We start from the raw sequence: 17,303 nt of genomic DNA on the forward strand, positions 1-17,303 counted from the left end.
CAACAATGGAGTAGACAAACGCCTGAACTCTCAGAGGAAGGCGTGTAAGCACTCCTGTCCACAGACATCACCGGGAAAGGATGCTAAGTGTGGCGAATGCCCTGGATTGGAGCTGTGTTGGGCTCGCGGGGGGTCACCTGTCTGGCCGGATTGATGGGCGGGCCAGCAGAGACAAAGGAGGAGGAGATCGGGTGACCCAAGGAGCCGCCCAGGGCTGGGCCTGGAATTTATCCACCTCTACCCCGTGCCACAGGCTCCTCTCCAGACCACCGGAAAAGACCCAGGGAGCAGAAAGGTTCTACTCGTGTGTGGGTCCTGAGTCTGCGCTCTCACTGTGGCCCTACCGCTGGGGTGCCTCTGATATTTTCCATCAGCCTCAAAGGGCAGGTGGCAGAATTCCCCGGTCCTCTGGGGGAAGCCAAGGGGGTCTGGGCAGAAGGAAAGGAGAACAGTCAGGCCACCACCAGGGTCTTGCCCTGCCCTGGCCCTGCAGCAAGTCTCGTCTCGCCCCCTCTCTGCGCCTCAGTCTCCCCATCTGTGCAACGAGGAACAGAAATGAGACCAGGGAGTCAGTGACCCAAACACCAAGGGGGTGGCAGCTGGAACTCAGCACCCCCTCCTCCGCTCCAAATGCTGCCACGAGGACATACGGGCCTGGGGTTGCCACGACTTTGGGTTTCGTAGAGCAAAGCCAGAAGTCTGGATTTTTACGTGCCATCACCTCGTTTTTCAATGTTTGTAAAACATCCTCCCGGCCAAAGGAAACAAGACTCCGGGCCAGAATCGGCCCACAAGGCCAGCACACTGCAACTTCTCCCCCGTCCCTCCTGTCCCAAGCCTCGCGATCCATCGCCGTCAACGGGCAGGAGATGGTGGGGTACCGCGAGTCCAGGAGCCCACCCCCGGGCAGCCCTCCCGCTCTCGCTTCCTCCCTGCCTTCCCGGGGTGGGGAGGGTGTGGATTCCATCGGGGGCGCCCACTTACATCTGCACGTGCGGCGGCTGGAAGCGGCCCTGGTTGATGTTGTAGAAGGTGAAGGCCTGGGTGGGGTTGGAGCTGTACTCGTCCACCTCGATGATGAGCCGGCTGTGCTGGTGCCTCCGGGCGGCCATCACGTGGGACTGTGAGAAGGCCATGCCCAGGCCGCAGGGCAGGAGGGCCAGGGCCTCTGCCTTCAGGACGCCGGGGTCCCACCTAGCGCGCCACATGGGCCTCCGCGGGCCCCGCGGGCATCTCCCGCTGCCCGGCCCCGAGCCAGACCTGGGAACAGACTGAGGAGACGGAGCAGAACCAAGCGACAGTTAATCTGTTTGGGATTTGCTTTATTTAATGTCAGATGAAGATTTAGAAAGAGGGAGAGGGCGGGGGAGAGGAAAAAAAAACCACAGCCGTACAGCTCAAAAACTCATTACAAATCTTTCCAACTCAGCAGTTTGATGAATATACTTTGGTAAAAAGAAAAGGAAAGGGAGGGAGGGGACCAAAAAGAAAAAAAAAAATAAAACAACCCACAACACCATGGACGGATGCATTGCATGGTCCAACATGTTTAAATACTTAAGACTTTTTTTCTGCCTTCGACAAACCCCCCCCTCCGCCCTCCCGGAGCCCAAAGGGTGACCGTGAGATGCGGAAGACAACGGCTGGTATTCTGGAAACAGGTAAGGTAAGTTTTACTTTTCAGGATTGGGGAATAAGAAGGAATCACCTCCAACCCCACCCCCTCCTCACAGACCTCCCCCCACCCAAGCATACACACACTCCCACACAGACCCACGTGTACACCCCTACAAGCCCAAGCAGGTGAAGACAGCGCGGGCGCAAATTCCTTCATCAACAACCATTTTGCCTAAAGATGTTTTAGCAGCGCCTGGAGAAGGGATTTTCCCAGAAAGATTGCCGTACACCAACTCAACTCAGGGGGTGGCCGTCGGGGTGTGGGGTAGGGAAAGGGAAGACCTACTTTAAAAAAAAAAAAAAAAAAACCTCAAAAGATTTGTAAGGATCTCAGGAATTCCACTCTGCACAGTCAAACCTTGAAACCACTCATAATCACAGCTCACAAATGCTATATAATTTTTTTTTCATTTCTTTCATTGAAAGTGCAGTTTGCATTTGTAGTTACTGGATGAAACTGTCCGTTTTCGATTCCAGCTCGGCTTTGTGGAATCCTGGATAAGGTTCCATCCTACCCTGATATACAGACTTGCCACGACAGCCGCGGCTTCTTCACTAAAATCATCTTTTTTTTTTTCTTGCTCTTTTCTGTAATTTTGTTAAAAACTATGTAAATAGGAAACACTTCAAAGATTTGTTTTGTTTCAGGTTTTGGTCATTAAGACCCTCCGACAATTGCCTTTGTGCCACATTTCACCAAAGAGAAAATAACATCAATTAAACTATTCTTGGACAGTCAGATCCCAGTCACGCTAAACGAAGAAAAATCCTCTTTGCATGTGGAAGAAGAATCGACACAGTCAGAAAACAAACTAGATTAGGAAAATGACAAAAATTAAAGACTGGAGAACATTTTAATTAGGTGCGAAGGAGAAATGGATTATTAATTTTTTTAACTCTCAACAAGCATGCCCATACACAGTGCAATAAACAGCAATATCCTTGTCTTCTCCCCTCACTCCCCTCCCCCCTTCCAAATACATCCTGATTCAGAATACACACTCCTCTTATCCACTTGGGAAGATCAGGAAAAAAAAATCAGCCTCTTCTCTCCAGAAGACGACTTGCTCCTGTTCTCTGTCCTGTTCGTTGTTTCTAAGCGAATCAGCCCTCCTACCGCATGCTGTGTGGCTGGCCTCCTGGCTGGGTGAGCCTGGGCATCCAGGCCTCTGGCCTGTTACCATCCTGTTAACCCTGGGAGAGTCCTCAGGGCAGCAAACGCCGAGGTCCAGGCTCCATCAGCCCAGATCTGAATAAGAATTTGAGTCCCCACCTCGTGCTGAGCTGCTGTGTTGACCTTGAAGTGTTAAGTCGTTCAGTCAAGTCCGACTCTTTGCGACCCCATGGACTGTAGCCTGCCAGGCGCTTCTGTCCATAAAGTTCTCCAGGCAAGAATGCTGGAGTGGGAAGCCATTCCCTTCTCCAAGGGATCGAACCCTGGTCTCCTGCATTGCAGGCAGATTCTTTATCATCTGAGCCACCAGGGTGTGATCTCAAGCCAACTTCCTAATCTAAGTCTCAGCTTCCTCTTCTGGAAAGTGGATTTGATGACAGTAACATCGCCTCCCAGGGCAGCTATATGAGTTAAATGAACAGGAATTCTGAGCACAGGTGCCAAGTTCCCAGCTAATATTCTCAGGTACTATTACAATCGCAGGGGCTTCCCTTGTGGCTCAGTTGGTAAAGAATCTGCCTGCAATGCAGGAGATTGCCTGCAATGCAGGAGACCCGAGTTTGATCCCTGGGTCGGGAGGATCCCCCGGAGGAGGAAATGGCAACCCACTCCAGTATTCTGCCTGGGAAATCCCATGGACAGAGGAGCATGGTGGGCTACAGCCCACAAGGTCGCAAGAGTTGGACAGGACTCAGTGACTAAACCACCAACCACACCACACATCACACTATTCGGCTCAACTGGAGACCTGTGTGCAGAAGGTCCGCGTGGGCAGGCGCTGCCCAGGCACTGGGGTACCTGTGGTCCAAGGGCGTTCAATGCGAGGAAAGCAGAGAGCACAAGCAGCCTTGAAGAACCTCGATTTTCTCAAATGCGAGCTGACTGCATCAAGGCCCTGCTTGGAATCCTCTCCCTGGATTTCCATGGCTCCAACGACAAGGACCCAAGGCCCGTGGGCCCTAAACACACTCCAGCTACACAGGTCTGCGCCCAGCGGGCTCTAGTGCCCAGATGCCTCCAGCTAAGGAGTGCTGTGTTCAGAGCACGCAATTCAAATCCTCTCAGGGGGCCTTCTCTAAGGTCACCACCTACCTATGACATAGATACTCTGATTTCTCCCCTTTTGCGGATGAGAACAGTGAGTCACAGAGAAGTGAAGTCTCTTGCCAAGCCCAGCATGGAGAGAGAGAAGGTGATGCTGAGATCTGGATGCAGGCAGCCTGGACCACCTTTGTTCTCCTCCCCAGTTGGCTAACCTCGCCCTTCACCCCTCCACAAGGCCGGTATTTCCCCAGAGAAGCCTTGATCAGGGGTCTTTGTCCCAGGGTCCCATGAAGAGCCTGCGTGTGCCCCGGGGGCTGAGCCTGGGTCTCACTCGATTGCTCACCCCACAGTACCTCGGACGCAGCCCCCACAGCTCTGCGACCCTGAGCAAGGGGCTTCACCTGCCAGAGGCTCTGTTTCCTTGTCCACGAAATGGAAGGGAGAAAGAGTAGCCAGCATCAGACAGTCATGAGGATTAAACGAGGTGACACATGTAAACGGCTTATCACAGAGCCCAGTGCCTAGTAAACGCTCAAAAACGTTGTTAGTGTTGTTTTTATCATCACCATCCTCATCACCCCAGGGCTCATCACAGATGCTTCATAAATATTGAATTGGTGGATGTGCGGATGGAGGGATGGAGGGAAGGATGGAGAAATGGAGGGAAGGATGAAGGGATGCAGGAATGAAGGCAGAGATGAAGGGAGGGGTGCAGGGACCAGGGAGCACCCGGGTGGGCGCCTGCATGCCCTGCGGCCAGCCGCGGTGGGGGAGGCCACTCAGCACCAGGGGACTCAGCCAGGAAAGGCAGGCGGCGCAGCGTCCCGGGAGGCACTCCGCAGTGAAATGCTGCATTTCACATAAAGGGGGTTTGCAATGGGCCCTGCTCAGAGAAATCAGGGAAACTGGGAACGCAGAGCTTTCTTTTAATACCCATTTAATATTTATGGAGCCGCAGCAGCATCAGCCACCGTGCGGAGAACACAGCCGATCCACGGGGCGGGAGCACGATTCCCCAGCAAATGGCTGTGAGCTTGGGAAGCATTCACACCTGGTCCACAAAACAGCACCGCGCGCAGGCAACGCACGCGGAGGGTGCTGGGACAGAGACCACCCGGGCTTCCGTCCTGGCTCTCTGGCCGGCAGAGTGACCTTGAGCAAGTCACACACTCAGGCCGGGCCACAGGGGCCTCTTCCGGGCCAGGGGGCAGGAAGGAAGTGGGACCACAAAGAAGAGGGTGGGATAGACTGATTAATGCCTTTGCGCTCGTGCACGCTCAGTCGCTTCAATCAGGTCTGACTCTTTGCGACCCCATGGACGGGAGCCCACCAGGTCTCCATGGGATTCTCCAGGCAAGAAAACTGGAGTGGGCTGCCATGTCTTCCTCCAGGGGATCTTCCTGACTCAGGGATGGAACCGGCATCTCCTGTGTCTCCTGCATCCCAGCAGAGTTCTTTACTGCTAAGCCATTAGTGAAGTCGCTCAGTCGTGTCCAACTCTTTTCGACCCCATGGACTGTACCCTACCAGGCTCCTCCATCCATGGGATTTTCTAGGCAAGAGTACTGGAGTGGGTTGCCATTTCCTTCTCCAGGAGATCTTCCCGACCCAGGGATTGAACCCAGATTTCCCACATTGTAGGCAGACACTTTACCGTCTGAACCACCAGGAAAGTCACTGAGCCACTGGGGAAGCCCAATTAATGCCTTTCCTTATTCAACAAATGTTTGCCGTGGCCCTACACAGCGTCACCAGTCCAGATGCCACAAAGAGCAGTAAAAGAATCAACAGGTCACCGCCCTCAAGGAGGTGGGGGCAATAAAGCAAACACATAAGTAAACAGAAGAGATACCTACAGACAATAACAGGTCCCTGGCAGGAGACAGGGTGATGGAGTGAGGGGTATGGGGGGAGAAGAGGGCTGTGACTTTAAACTGATGATCAAGAAAGGCCTGACTGAAGAGGCGACATCGTTTCTAAAGTGAATGCTGAGAGGGAGCCAGTCACGCCCAGAAACCTGGGAAGGAGAATTCAGGCAACGGGAAGAGCAGGTGCAAAGGCCCTGAGGCAGAGGCAGCATTAATGAGCTGTCTCACTGTGTTGTTACTGTTCTTGGCCCCGGTGCGCTTCTGCAACAGAGAAGGGCCCAGACTCTGAGGCCAGTACTGCTTAGCCGTGGACCCTGGGCAGTCCCCTAACTTCTCTGTGCTTCCGCTTCCTCACTGGCCCCGTCAGGAGGTGACAGAGGGGATGAAGGAAACTGTGCTGGCCGTTCCACAAAGGCCCGGTCAGTCCAGACCGGGAAAGCTGAAAAGCTCTTGAAATGTCTGGGTTGACAAATTCTTGTTGAAAAATCCCTCCTTTTTTGTAGGGATTGCTTTTCAAAAGTCTTATTCTCTCACAAGGCAGTTTCTCTTTCTGTTTTCCCTCAGAGGCATTATTTGTTGGCGCCCTGAATCGAGTCAGGCCGGGAGAAGGCCGGACGCCGGCCAAGGCACCAGGTGGTGAGGAGGTATTAGGGACCGATGGTACCGGAAGCTCATAGCCAGGAAAGAGGCCAACACGGGCGCCCCCTCCCGCAGCTGCCCCACGATCTGCCTGCCCTCCTTGCTACGTCAGCAAGCCCACACACCACACCAAGGGCCCAGGAGGCACCCTGACCACGCCGTTCCCTCCCACACACCGGATCTCGTCAGGAGCATCATGCTGCCCTGGGGGGAAGCCCAGCCCCTCAGACCAGCCAGGGCCCCACTCATCCCTCAGACCAGCCAGGGCCCCATTCATCCCTCAGACCAGCCAGGGCCCCACTCAGGCCCTCAGATCAGCCAGGAGCCCACGCCGGCCCTTCGGACCAGCCCGGGACCCCACGCCAGCCCCTCAGACCAGCCCAGGACCCACACCAGCCCCTCAGACCAGCCAGGACCCCACGCAGGCCCCTCAGACCAGCCCAGGACCCCACGCCGGCCCCTCAGACCAGCCCAGGAGCCCAGTCAGGCCCTCAGACCAGCCCAGGACCCATACCAGCCCCTCAGACCAGCCCAGGAGCCCAGTCAGGCCCTCAGACCAGCCCAGGAGCCCACGCCAGCCCCAGCCTCACCACTCAGGCCACAGTCTCCGCTCCGGGTTTCCCGGGCACACGGGCAGCCCCCACCTCTGAGCCTTCCCTCCTGCTCTTCCCTCTGCCTGGAAGGCTCCTAGCGTGACCCCCACCTGCGCGCCACACCTGTCTCCTGGCGCGGGGCTCGGGGAGATGCCGCCCGCCCCGGCCCCTGACCTTCCCGGGCTTTCTCTCACCAAAGCTCCCAGATGAACGTTCTGAGTCTGAGGTGAGAAGCCAAAGCATAAAACAATACACGAGAGAATGAACCCGTGAGAGAAACCGCAGCCCTCGGGCCTCGGGTCCAGACTCCAGAGCAGCGCTCACCTCCTCAGATCCAGGATTTTTCACCTGCAAACACGCGGATGCCAGAACCTCCCTCCCAGAGCCACTGGCAGGAGTGCAGAAGCGCCTGGCAGAGAGCTGGCGCACAGCAGGTGCCCCCCAAGCACCTCTTCCCCTCGGGTCAGAAAGTGCCAGCGAAGCCCAGGAGTGCTGCGGGGAGTTTCCAAGCATCAAGCAGAGATTTTCAGATAGTCAGGGGGCCCCCAGCGCCCACCCACCCGCCCACCCTATGACTGGGCGGGCCAGAGGTCAGTCCTTCCCAAGGTGATGCAATTGGACACACTCAGTACCATCAGCCCCGTGACGAGCTTTCTAAGCAGACTTCAGCACTCCCGCGCCCCGGGCACCACAGGACTCCAGCCAACTCTGAAACACACGCTGTCCCAACTCAGAGGGAAGATCCTGTTCTGGGACCCAAATGACTCAGATGTGAAACTGACCCTTGAAGGGCTTGAGACCCAGCAGAAGGAGCCAGACAGATCAACAGGGCAACTCAGACCCTAGAGGGGAGGGGGCTTTGGGACCCCAAGAAGGCCCCGACCTACGCCTACCAGCATGTGCCAAAAGCCCGAAAAAAGAGCATCTTAACAGCAGGTGGATTTTCTGCAAAGGAGAGACCTGAGTGGTCCCAGCAGCCCAAGTCTGCCCAGCGGATCCGAGAGGGAGCCTACGAGCCCCTGTGCTGCCAGGGCTGCCGATTGGCAGCCCAAAGATAGCCTCTTTTTGCCATTAGGCTTCAGACGAGACAACAGTTCCACAGGCTCCCCAGAGGCAGGATGGGCCCGGGACGGTCTCGGTTCATGTCTGCTGTCCTCCGTCAGTCATCATGACCAGCATCCTCTCCAGCTCTCAAAAGCATCCCCATTTCAACAGCTGAAAATGTCACGAAGAATAAAGGTCACCGTAATCAAAGCCAACCTGAGGCTGTTAAGGTGACCAATGTCTGTCTCTCTCCAGCATTAGCATGTTTGGAGGGGCTCAGAGGTAAAGAACCGGCCCGCCAATGCAGGAGACGCGGGTTTGATCCTTGGTCCAGGAGAATCCCCTGGAGGAGGAAATAAATGACAACTCACTCCAGTATCCTTGCCTGGGAAATCCCATGAACAGAGGAGCCTGGAGGGCTACAGTCCATGGGGTCTCAAGGAGTTGGACACGACTTGGCGACTGAAGAACAAGAAAGCCGTAACTGTGGGGCCAGGGCAATGTTATATTGTCCTAAGTCCCAAATTCGGAGGACAATCAATGACCACACAGGAGAGACTGTCCATTAAACAGGAGACGCCCCCGAGAAACACCTGCCCGGAGAGACTGCACCGCAGCAGCGTTCCGACAAAGCCCAACACCTGGAAAACTTCTGTAGGATCCCAACCCCGGCTTCGCTCCCATGCCTCTCTTCCCTGGACCTTGAGTGTGGGTCAGCCGGCAGCCCCTGCCCCACCATCAAGGCAGCCCAGCAAGCAGACAACTGGATCCGGCCGCTCACCCAGAACAATGCTGAGAGAAAGTCAGCTCAGCCAAAGACACTGACGCTTTAGTTAAGAGCTTAGTTGCAAGGTGGCAAAATGTCACAGAAAATCCATGCTACCACCTCCTAAATCATGGCTCCCACCCCAAGCAAAATGCAGGGGAAATCAAATCTAACAGAAAAGTATTAATACCAAGGAGCGGGTTTGGGAATGATTCTCTTACAGGCCATGCTTCCTTCCACATGAGCTCAAAAAATCACTTTTAAACTGGTTTTTTCCCCCTTGTTTTGTTCGTGCCAACAAATATGCAATTGATTAGTCAGTAATTGAAAATATCAGAAAAGGTAAAAACAAAAAATACCATGAGAACTCAAAGGAAAAGAAAAGGAACAGACAGCTTAGTAGGAAAAAAATTCAGACCTAATCCCCCGATATCCTGAAAATGAAAGCTCTTATATTTGACCCCCTCCTTCTTCATCAACTGTGGATTCCAAGGGGGGCGGAAAATGCTGGCCTGCAGCTGATATTAGCAGCCACGTTGAATAAGTTGATGAGCTAAGTCGATGAAGGAATCTACAAATACTATGAAAATTAGACCATATTCCTTGAAAAAGGATCAACCACAAGTGACTTTAAAGCATTTACCACTTTCAAACCTTTTAGCTGGGCCTCTTTTGAATTATGACTACATGATTTCAAATTACATGATTTTAAATTACACTTTCTAATTCCTTGCCGCCCCCCATCCCAGCAGCCGCTGCCGCTTCATTTTCCAATTATGTACTTTTATTTCAGAATGATGAAGACAGCTACTTACTGGATCATGTCCTGTCTGCCACAAATAGCTGCTCACTTATTCCTTGAACCTTAGATAGGAAGACAGTCAGTTCACCCAGCTGGTCTTCAAATTCTGAATATCCTCCATTCCCGTAGCACCCAACGAGGCCCGAGAAGCAAAGAAACCCTCAAAGCTCGGGTTGAGAAATAATGTTTGTAAACCACTGCTCCGCTCCATAAATTATTATAATTCTTGGTGCTTTCTATATCCATCTAGCCGATCAGCAATCACATAAATAACGGTGAATGGACTGATTTTTCTTCTGCAAAGTGCTGTCCTAGTTTTCGAAATAAAGCATTTGGAGATTCGCAAGTCTGTGGGGTTGAGGTGGGAAGCTGCTCAGATTCGTTTCAAACGTGCATGCAGACATACCCACACACAAAAGGAAATAAGAGGTACGCATTAAAAAAAAACAGGATTCTGCATCCCCTTCCCACATATCCATCAAGTCACACCCCGCATTCCTGGGGGTGTGGGACATACACGGTGGCGGGGAGGGGGAGCAGCAGGGCAGTCCTGGGTGCTCGGCGTTCACATACAATTTGCAAAGAAAGTAAACGTGGATTTACAGTTCTCATGGAAATCTATTAAACAGATGTCACTGAAGCATAATCAAATCGGCACTATGGTAATTCTACACTTAAGTCAGAGATTGGGGTTTTGCCATTTTTATGATCAGTTTAAGTGCTTTTTTTTTTTTTTTTTGTGATCATGCGGGAATCTGCAATTAAGGATGAAACCTCCAAAAGTATGATCAGTTAACGAATGTGTCTGAATGACAAACTTAACAAAAGCAAAACTCCGTTCTCTATGTGCCCCCCACTCCCAACACACACGCCCCTTTGTGCAGGGAGCCTGGGGTGGGGGAGGGACCGACTGCTTTTTCCATGAGCACCGCAGTGCCAAGAGCGCTTCGTTGGGAAGGGGGAGAGGCGGGGTGCGGGGCAGAGCTCACACTTCTCAGGTAGCCATGCAATATATTTTGCAGCCTTGCAGGCTGCGGTGTTGTCGGAAAATGCAGAAGAATGAAATGAAGGGGAAATACGAAGCAGGCATCATGTTCTCCCGAAAGTGATGAAATTAGCACGGGCGATGCCAAAAGTCTTTCCATGTGTATCAGCGCTGAGCCTCAGATCCTTGGAAGGAGGGGATGGAAATGTGAAGCCGTGCAATTGAAGCAAAACTTTCAGGGTTTGGAGTGGGGTGGTGGAGAGAGGGCTCTGGTCAATTCTTGGCTCTGAACTCAACGCATATCGAAATCAACCGGGGGGGTGACTTTTTGTTTAGGTAGCTGCATCTGCCTCTGATGTACAACCAAGGTCTAACATCAAGTTGCCCAAATCCACATAGAAACCCCCAAATGGTAATTCACAGAATGGTACGGAAAGACCAAAGGACATCTGGAGCCACTCCCTGAGTTTAAAATTAAAATATATAATCCCAATTTGCCAAGACTGTCTTTCATGAGATTGGCCTGCCCCCATCAGCCACAGATACTTTAAATGGAAATAAAGCATAACAGAGTCTTGTCTCATTTGGGGTGGGGGGGGGGGTCAAAATAAAGTAAAGCATTTGTTTTGGTTGCAGAATGGACAGGTCCAGGGAGAACCACAGCAAATGAAATTCATCAAGGAATTATGTATACCTTCTCTCCAACACCACCTGCCAAAAAGGGGGTCTCTCTTTTTCTCTCTCCCTTAGGGTCGCTTTTGTTTTTTATAATTTTGCCACTTCTTCAGCCCCAGGTCACACAACATCAGTGGCAGTCTGGAGAGGATGCATGCTAGCTGGTGGTCTCATTCCGTGGGGGACATCGACACCCCAGGAAACATGGTTGCAGAGAAGAACTGCCTTCAGGGCGACCCAGCACAGTCTAGACGGTTCTCGCTACAGGACGCATCCCCCGTCTCTTCCTTGCCCACCAAGTGTTGGGCACCTAATCCTACAGGGTAAGACATTTGGCCGGAAGGAAGACCCCAGGATGGCCTGTCTCTCATCTGAGATGCCAGGAACTGTGTGATCAGTGGGCACAGATCAAGCCTGAGATCCCATTCCCGGGCTCCTACACCTGGGGTGTCCCTCTCCCCAGGACCCCCTCGCTCCAGAGGTGCAGGCAGACAAAGGTAAACACCAGCTGCCGAACGGAGAGATCTCAGAGAGAAGAATGAAAAAGGGGGGATGCTTGAAAAGACCCCTTTTCTGTTCCTGGAGAGGGAGAGGCGGTGGGAGAGACATGCCGCATTGTCACATTGAAGATTTCTGACAGACAATTCAGCGATAATGCAGGAATTCCACCCTCACGGCAGCTCGCCGCCGAAACTTGAAAAGCATTAACTAACCTCCACTAATTGTGTGTTTTTCTGTGCATAATATTTACTTGCTAAAAGTCGTTGCCTGGCCGATTAATTTCCTCTGCCCTGCTATTCGTGATTGGTTCACGGGCCTGAAATTGGAAAAATGAAATCATTTTGATAGATTAAAAGATGATTTGCACTTTGGGGAGGGTTTTCTTTCCTCCACTAGTCCGGAACCTGCACCCAGAATGCTGGTTTTTCTCCTTGAGTGCTACCCTTCGGTGAAATCCTGCTACCATCCTTAATTCTTCAAACAAGCACAGAGAGATGTGTCCTGTGTTAGGTGACAGCGTGCAAGGGAATGTAGCAAGTTCAAGGGAAACCAAATGAATTTAAATTACTTTCATCAGATAAAGATTTAACGGTCTCACCGGTGGACTGGGAAATTTTTAAAAAGCAGGCTTTTCTTGAATGGTTACTGTGTGTGTCAGCGCAGTCCTGACACAGTTAGGGTCTTATAGAAAGACCCTAAAGCCCTAGTCTCTTACCTCTACTTAGACCTATTTGTCTATAAACATAGCCTACAGGGTTAGGGTGTAAGTGTTCGTACGGCAACTGTACCCAAGATATGACATCCCACGGGTAGGTGACAAAATCTGAGCTTATCCACATCAACATCATAGGGATCTACTTCAATCCAGGTCTTCAGAAATTCCTAGGGCTGAGAAATACATAGGAAGGCAGCCCCCACGTTGAACCATTTCCGAAGACACGATTAAACCACTGTGACTGGATTATCGCCTTTTGACTAGCCATCAGCCAATTAATGGACCTCCACGGAGTGAGCACTCAAATAGATGTAACCATTTCGCAGAAACCCATCTTAAGGAAAAAGGTTTTACAAGTGTTGTGGGGCTGCCACTCGGAAAGCCAATTTGCAAGGAGCCGGGCGTCATGAAGCACAGTTTATTATGCACGACTCTCACACCGCGGTCCCCACAGACACTGTGCCCGGCTCCAGAATGCCTCCCGATCCCCAGCGGCTGGCTCGACAGCCCCGGTGTGCTACCCACCCCCAGAGGCCTGCCTCGGCCCAGCCAAATCCACCAGACCCTCCCCAAATGGCCTCCCAGTACATTGGTTCCCATGGGTGGAAGCCCGGCTTCCAACTTGAACGTGGCAGTCAGCCGGTGCCTCTCTGACATCCCCCAAGCATTTTAGGCAAAGTGACAAATTATTCGTGAAGTTGGTGCATTTTCCTGTTGTTGCAAATACCAGCCAGGGTATGGACGATGGTAGTGTCAAACCCCCAGCCCCCAGCCTGGCTGAGCCCTGCTAACAAGTCTCCCACCACCATTCAAGTCCTACAGAGCCAGCTCACCATTCACCAACCAACCCACTTTTGTTCCCTGGTTTAATTTCATAATTGTTTGCCACTTAACAAGCTCTCCTCTGGGCCATTCAATAGGGGCCTTGGAATCGGGGAGGGAGAGGCAACCAAGCCCCCAAGGGATGGGAGAAGCTCAGCCCCCAGCACCCGGGCAAAGACTTCCCAGAGAGGACAGCTAAGTGGCCTTGGGGGCCAGTTTCAGGGTGGGGCCTCCTGATCCCAGCCCCAGGCTCCCAGCCCCAGTGGGGAGGCAATGTAGGAAAGGCGGGGGTCTAGGAACCGAAGCCTGGACACAACAGACTCCTGGACAGATCAGCTCTCAGACCCACCCCCTTCTGTTTGCACCGGGTCAAGGGAGACCCCGTGAGAATTCACCTTCCTATGGCAGGTCCCAGAAGAAACACACAAGAGGAAGAACTGCTGCTTAGCCTGAGCAGTCCCTGAAATATTGCCTCCGAGGGCTGGAACCTGCCTGGGTAGCCACTGAATCCCTTGCGACCGGCGCAGAGCAGACAGTAATAAACATGTGGGAATGAGTGAGTGGATGAGTGGATGGATGGGTGGATGGCTGGGTGGGTGGATGGATGGATGAAGTTTCCAGCAATGCCGAGCCAAAGTGGCCACAAGGTCAACATCAGTCCCCGCCTCCTGTGGCCCCCAAGTACCAGCAGGGGCTTCGCTGCGCACAGTAGGCTCTCAGCGTCGAGGGGCTGCTATTGTTATCACCATCTTCATCACTTGCACCCCACCAATGCGCTTCTTCCACCAGCAACTCCGCCAGCAGCCAGCAGCGACCGGCGAGCCGGGGAAAAGTTTCGCTGACCCCTCGGCCCCAGTCGAAGTCCAGCGCTCCGGCCGAGCCCCTCCCCGCGGCACCCGCTCGGCCCACAGGGCAGCCGGGGTGCGGGGCCAGGGCGCCGGCACCCGGCGAAGGCAGCCAAAGTAACTTTGCGGGCGCCCCTGCGCCGCGCCGCGGGCGTCACCCCGCGCCCGGAGAGGGTCCCGGCCGCGCCCCCCGCCCGGCCTGGCGTCCGCGCCCCGCGCTCCCCGCGCGCCCCCGGCCCGCGCACCGCCCGCCCCCGGCCCTACCTGGCCCCGGGCTCCTCTTCGGCGGCCGCGGCGGCCGCGAGCAGCAGCGCGCGCGGAGGGAGGCAGGGGCCCGGCTCCGGGGAGGGAGGCGCGCAGGGGCGGGGGCTCCTCCGGCGGCGGCCGCCTAGCCGCGCGTCCGAGGCAGCAAGTGGGAGCCAGACTCCTCCTTCGGGGGGCGGGGGGCTCCCCGCCGCCCGCTCCCTCGCCCGCCCGCCCGCCTGCCCGCCGCGCGCCTCCGAGCCCGCCCGGCTACCCCGCCCGCCGCCGCCCGCCGCCCTCCCCCTCTTCCTCCCCGCCTCCCCCCGCCCCGGCGCCGGGAGGGGCGCGATCGCGCCCTCGGTCCCGGCCCCGCGCGCCCGCCCGCCGGGGCCCCGGCAGAGCCGGCCAGGCCTCGGCCCGCGGCCCCCGCCCGGGCCCGGCGCCGCATCCCGCCGCCCCAGGGGGAAGAGCGGGCCCGGGCGCAGCGAGGAGGAGGGGGCCCGCGCTGCGGAAAAGGGCCGGCGCAGCCCCGCCTCACCCCGCGCCCCTCTCCGACCCGCCCCCCGGTCCCCCGGGACCCGCAGCGCGCGGGGTGGGCGGGGAGCGAGGCGGGGGCGCGCTCACCTCCGGATCCGAGGCCGCCGCGGCGGGTACCGCGTGCTGGGGCGTGCGCGGCTCCTTCCGGGGCGCCGCGGCCCCCCGCCCCCGGCCCGGACCCTCTCCCAGGACCGCGAGGGCACCCCGCCCCGAACCCCTCCTGCCGGTCGTCTGCGAGTCGTCCTCCGCCTCCTTCTCCGAGAGATGTGGACCCCCCAGCCCCTAGGCTGCGTAGGCCTGGTCCCACTCCGGTGTCCCCATCTCTTCCCTCTGGGGGTCCCAGGTTCCCGACCCGGGGCACAATGGGTGGCCAGAGGAAATCTAACCCAGAGCGGGCAAGTCATGAGGTCGGGACCTGAGGACCTGGCCGCTGGTTTGAAGAAGGCTCTGAGTCGCTGGGGAGGAAGGAAAGCAGCACTGTGGTAGTCCCACCCTGGGGAGATGCACTGGCCCCTTATGACCTCTCACCCCTGCCACGGGTGGAGACTGGTGGCCACAGGGCCCAGGTCAGGCTGGGGCCTCCCAGACGGAGAGGTGAGGAGGAGATGTACCCCTCAAAGGCCCATCTAAGTCACCCCAACAGAGGTTTGTGGGTCCCCCTCCCCTGGCACACTCACATCGCATTCTGCCTTCATCGGAGCTTCAGACACAATCCCCAAGGACAAGACACCCTGTGGGGGTGTCTCAGGCCTGGCCTGCCCTTGGGGAGAGCGGGTCTGGGAGGCAGGCAGACAGGGGCAGGGCAGGTGAGGGAGGGGAAGTGGGAGCCGCTACCCAGTGGGGCTTCCTGGAGGTGGGCACACCCCAGGGAAGTGCGTGTCCTGGAAAGAAGGTATGGAAAAGGCGTTCCAGGCAGGGCCTTGGCATATCTGAGATGGCAGCTTCCTCGGGGCTGGAGAAGAAGGAATTGTGGGCAGGAGGGGGAGGAGAAGGAGCCAGAGCTGAAGGGCTTGGATGCCTGCCTAAGGGGGTAGGCTTTGTCACTGGGAGCCATAGAAGGTCTTTGAGCGGGAGCACCTGACCGGCTTTACCTTCTTAGAGTTTGCTCAGGCAGCCCTGGGCTTCCCAGGCCGCACTAGAGGTAAAGAACCCACCTGCCAAAGCAAGAGACATAAGAGACTTGGGTTCGATCCCTGGGTCGGGAAGATCCCCTGGAGGAGGAAATGGTGACCCACTTCAGAAGTCTTGCCTGGAGAATCCCATGGACAGGGGAGCCTGGCGGGCTACAGTCCATGGGGTCACAACGAGTCAGATACGGCTGAAACGACTCAGCACGCACAGGCAGCCCTGAAGAGGAGGGGGAGAGGCTGGGACTGCAGAGGGAGATGATGGAGGCCTGGGCTGGTCACCCCTCTCCTGTTTCCTTGTCTGTGGACCTCACTGTGCAGTGTCTCTGGGGCAGACAGTCTGGGCTGGAAACACAAGATGAGCTGGGCAAGCAGGAGGGACAGCTGGAACACGCGGTGGGTGGGCAGAGAGACGGCAGGGTCTCCTTTGGGGCCAGTCCTGGAAAGCAGTGTCCCCCCATGATATTTCTCAGGCCCCCGAGGCCATGCTGACCTTTGCAGATGCCCAGCTCCAGTCGGCCTGGCCCTCTTGAGGGTCGGAGCAGCAAGGCAGGCCCTCCAGGCCAGGCAGAGAGGGGTGAGAGCGTGCCCTGGAAATTTAGGAAAGAGACCCCAGGTTAAAGCGCAGGCCTGCTGTCAAGGAGAACGTTTGATCATTCCACTGTCAACTCCACAGCTCAGGTGGCTAGAGCGTCCACTAGCTTGTCCTATGTTGTCCTGTGTTGTCCATAGCATCCTATGTTGTCCTAGGAACTGTGTCTCCCAGGTCTGTGTTGGGTGACCAAGGATGCAGGGGGCATCCATGAAAGGCCAAAAGGGAGACACACACAGGGACCACTCCGGACCAAATGTCGGGTGGTAAGGAGAGACGCCCAGCCTGGGGGATGGTGCCAGGCTTCCTGGAAGAGGGCCTGGAACTGGGCCTGGGAGAAAGGGCAGAGTGTGGACAGGGGAGAGGAGCCTGATGGACGCTCCTGAGAGCGGGAACAGAGGCCCAGGACAAGGAGAGTGAGGAGGACAAGGAGGTGCGGACTCCTGGAGTGTTCCACAGGCAGGCCTGAATGCCACGCCCAGTGGGTCGTGGGTGTCCCTGAAGGCTTCTGAGCGCGAGGTTCCGTGGTGTCTGGTGTCCCAGCAGCCGGGACAAGGCCAGTGTCGAGTGAGTGAGTGAATGAATAAGCAGGTGAAGGATGAGGTCTGCCGAACTCAACTCCGCTTAGCACACAGAGCCTCCCGGCTCCTGCAG

At 55.7% G+C, this 17,303-nt stretch overlaps 1 protein-coding gene across 3 annotated transcripts in view; it reads right to left on the reverse strand.

Moving 5' to 3' along the window:
- MPPED1 (metallophosphoesterase domain containing 1) overlaps positions 1–15,120 on the reverse strand; it is a 79,306-nt gene extending 64,186 nt beyond the window's left edge. Inside the window, exons 1-2 of one of the 3 annotated variants that reach the window (XM_043882113.1) lie at positions 15,018–15,120; positions 985–1,271 (exon numbers count right to left, since the gene is read on the reverse strand). In XM_043882113.1, the coding sequence (XP_043738048.1) occupies positions 985–1,208 (224 nt within the window). In that variant the 5' untranslated portion in view covers positions 1,209–1,271; positions 15,018–15,120. Of the gene's footprint in view, positions 1–984; positions 1,272–9,620; positions 10,769–14,414; positions 14,680–15,017 lie in introns of those variants that run through there. The other 2 variants (XM_043882111.1, XM_043882112.1) reach the window with 2 other exon arrangements.
- Between the last annotated feature and the right edge of the window lie 2,183 nt (positions 15,121–17,303).

This window comes from Cervus elaphus, chromosome 22 (assembly GCF_910594005.1).
Source record: "Cervus elaphus chromosome 22, mCerEla1.1, whole genome shotgun sequence".
NCBI lineage: Eukaryota > Metazoa > Chordata > Mammalia > Artiodactyla > Cervidae > Cervus > Cervus elaphus.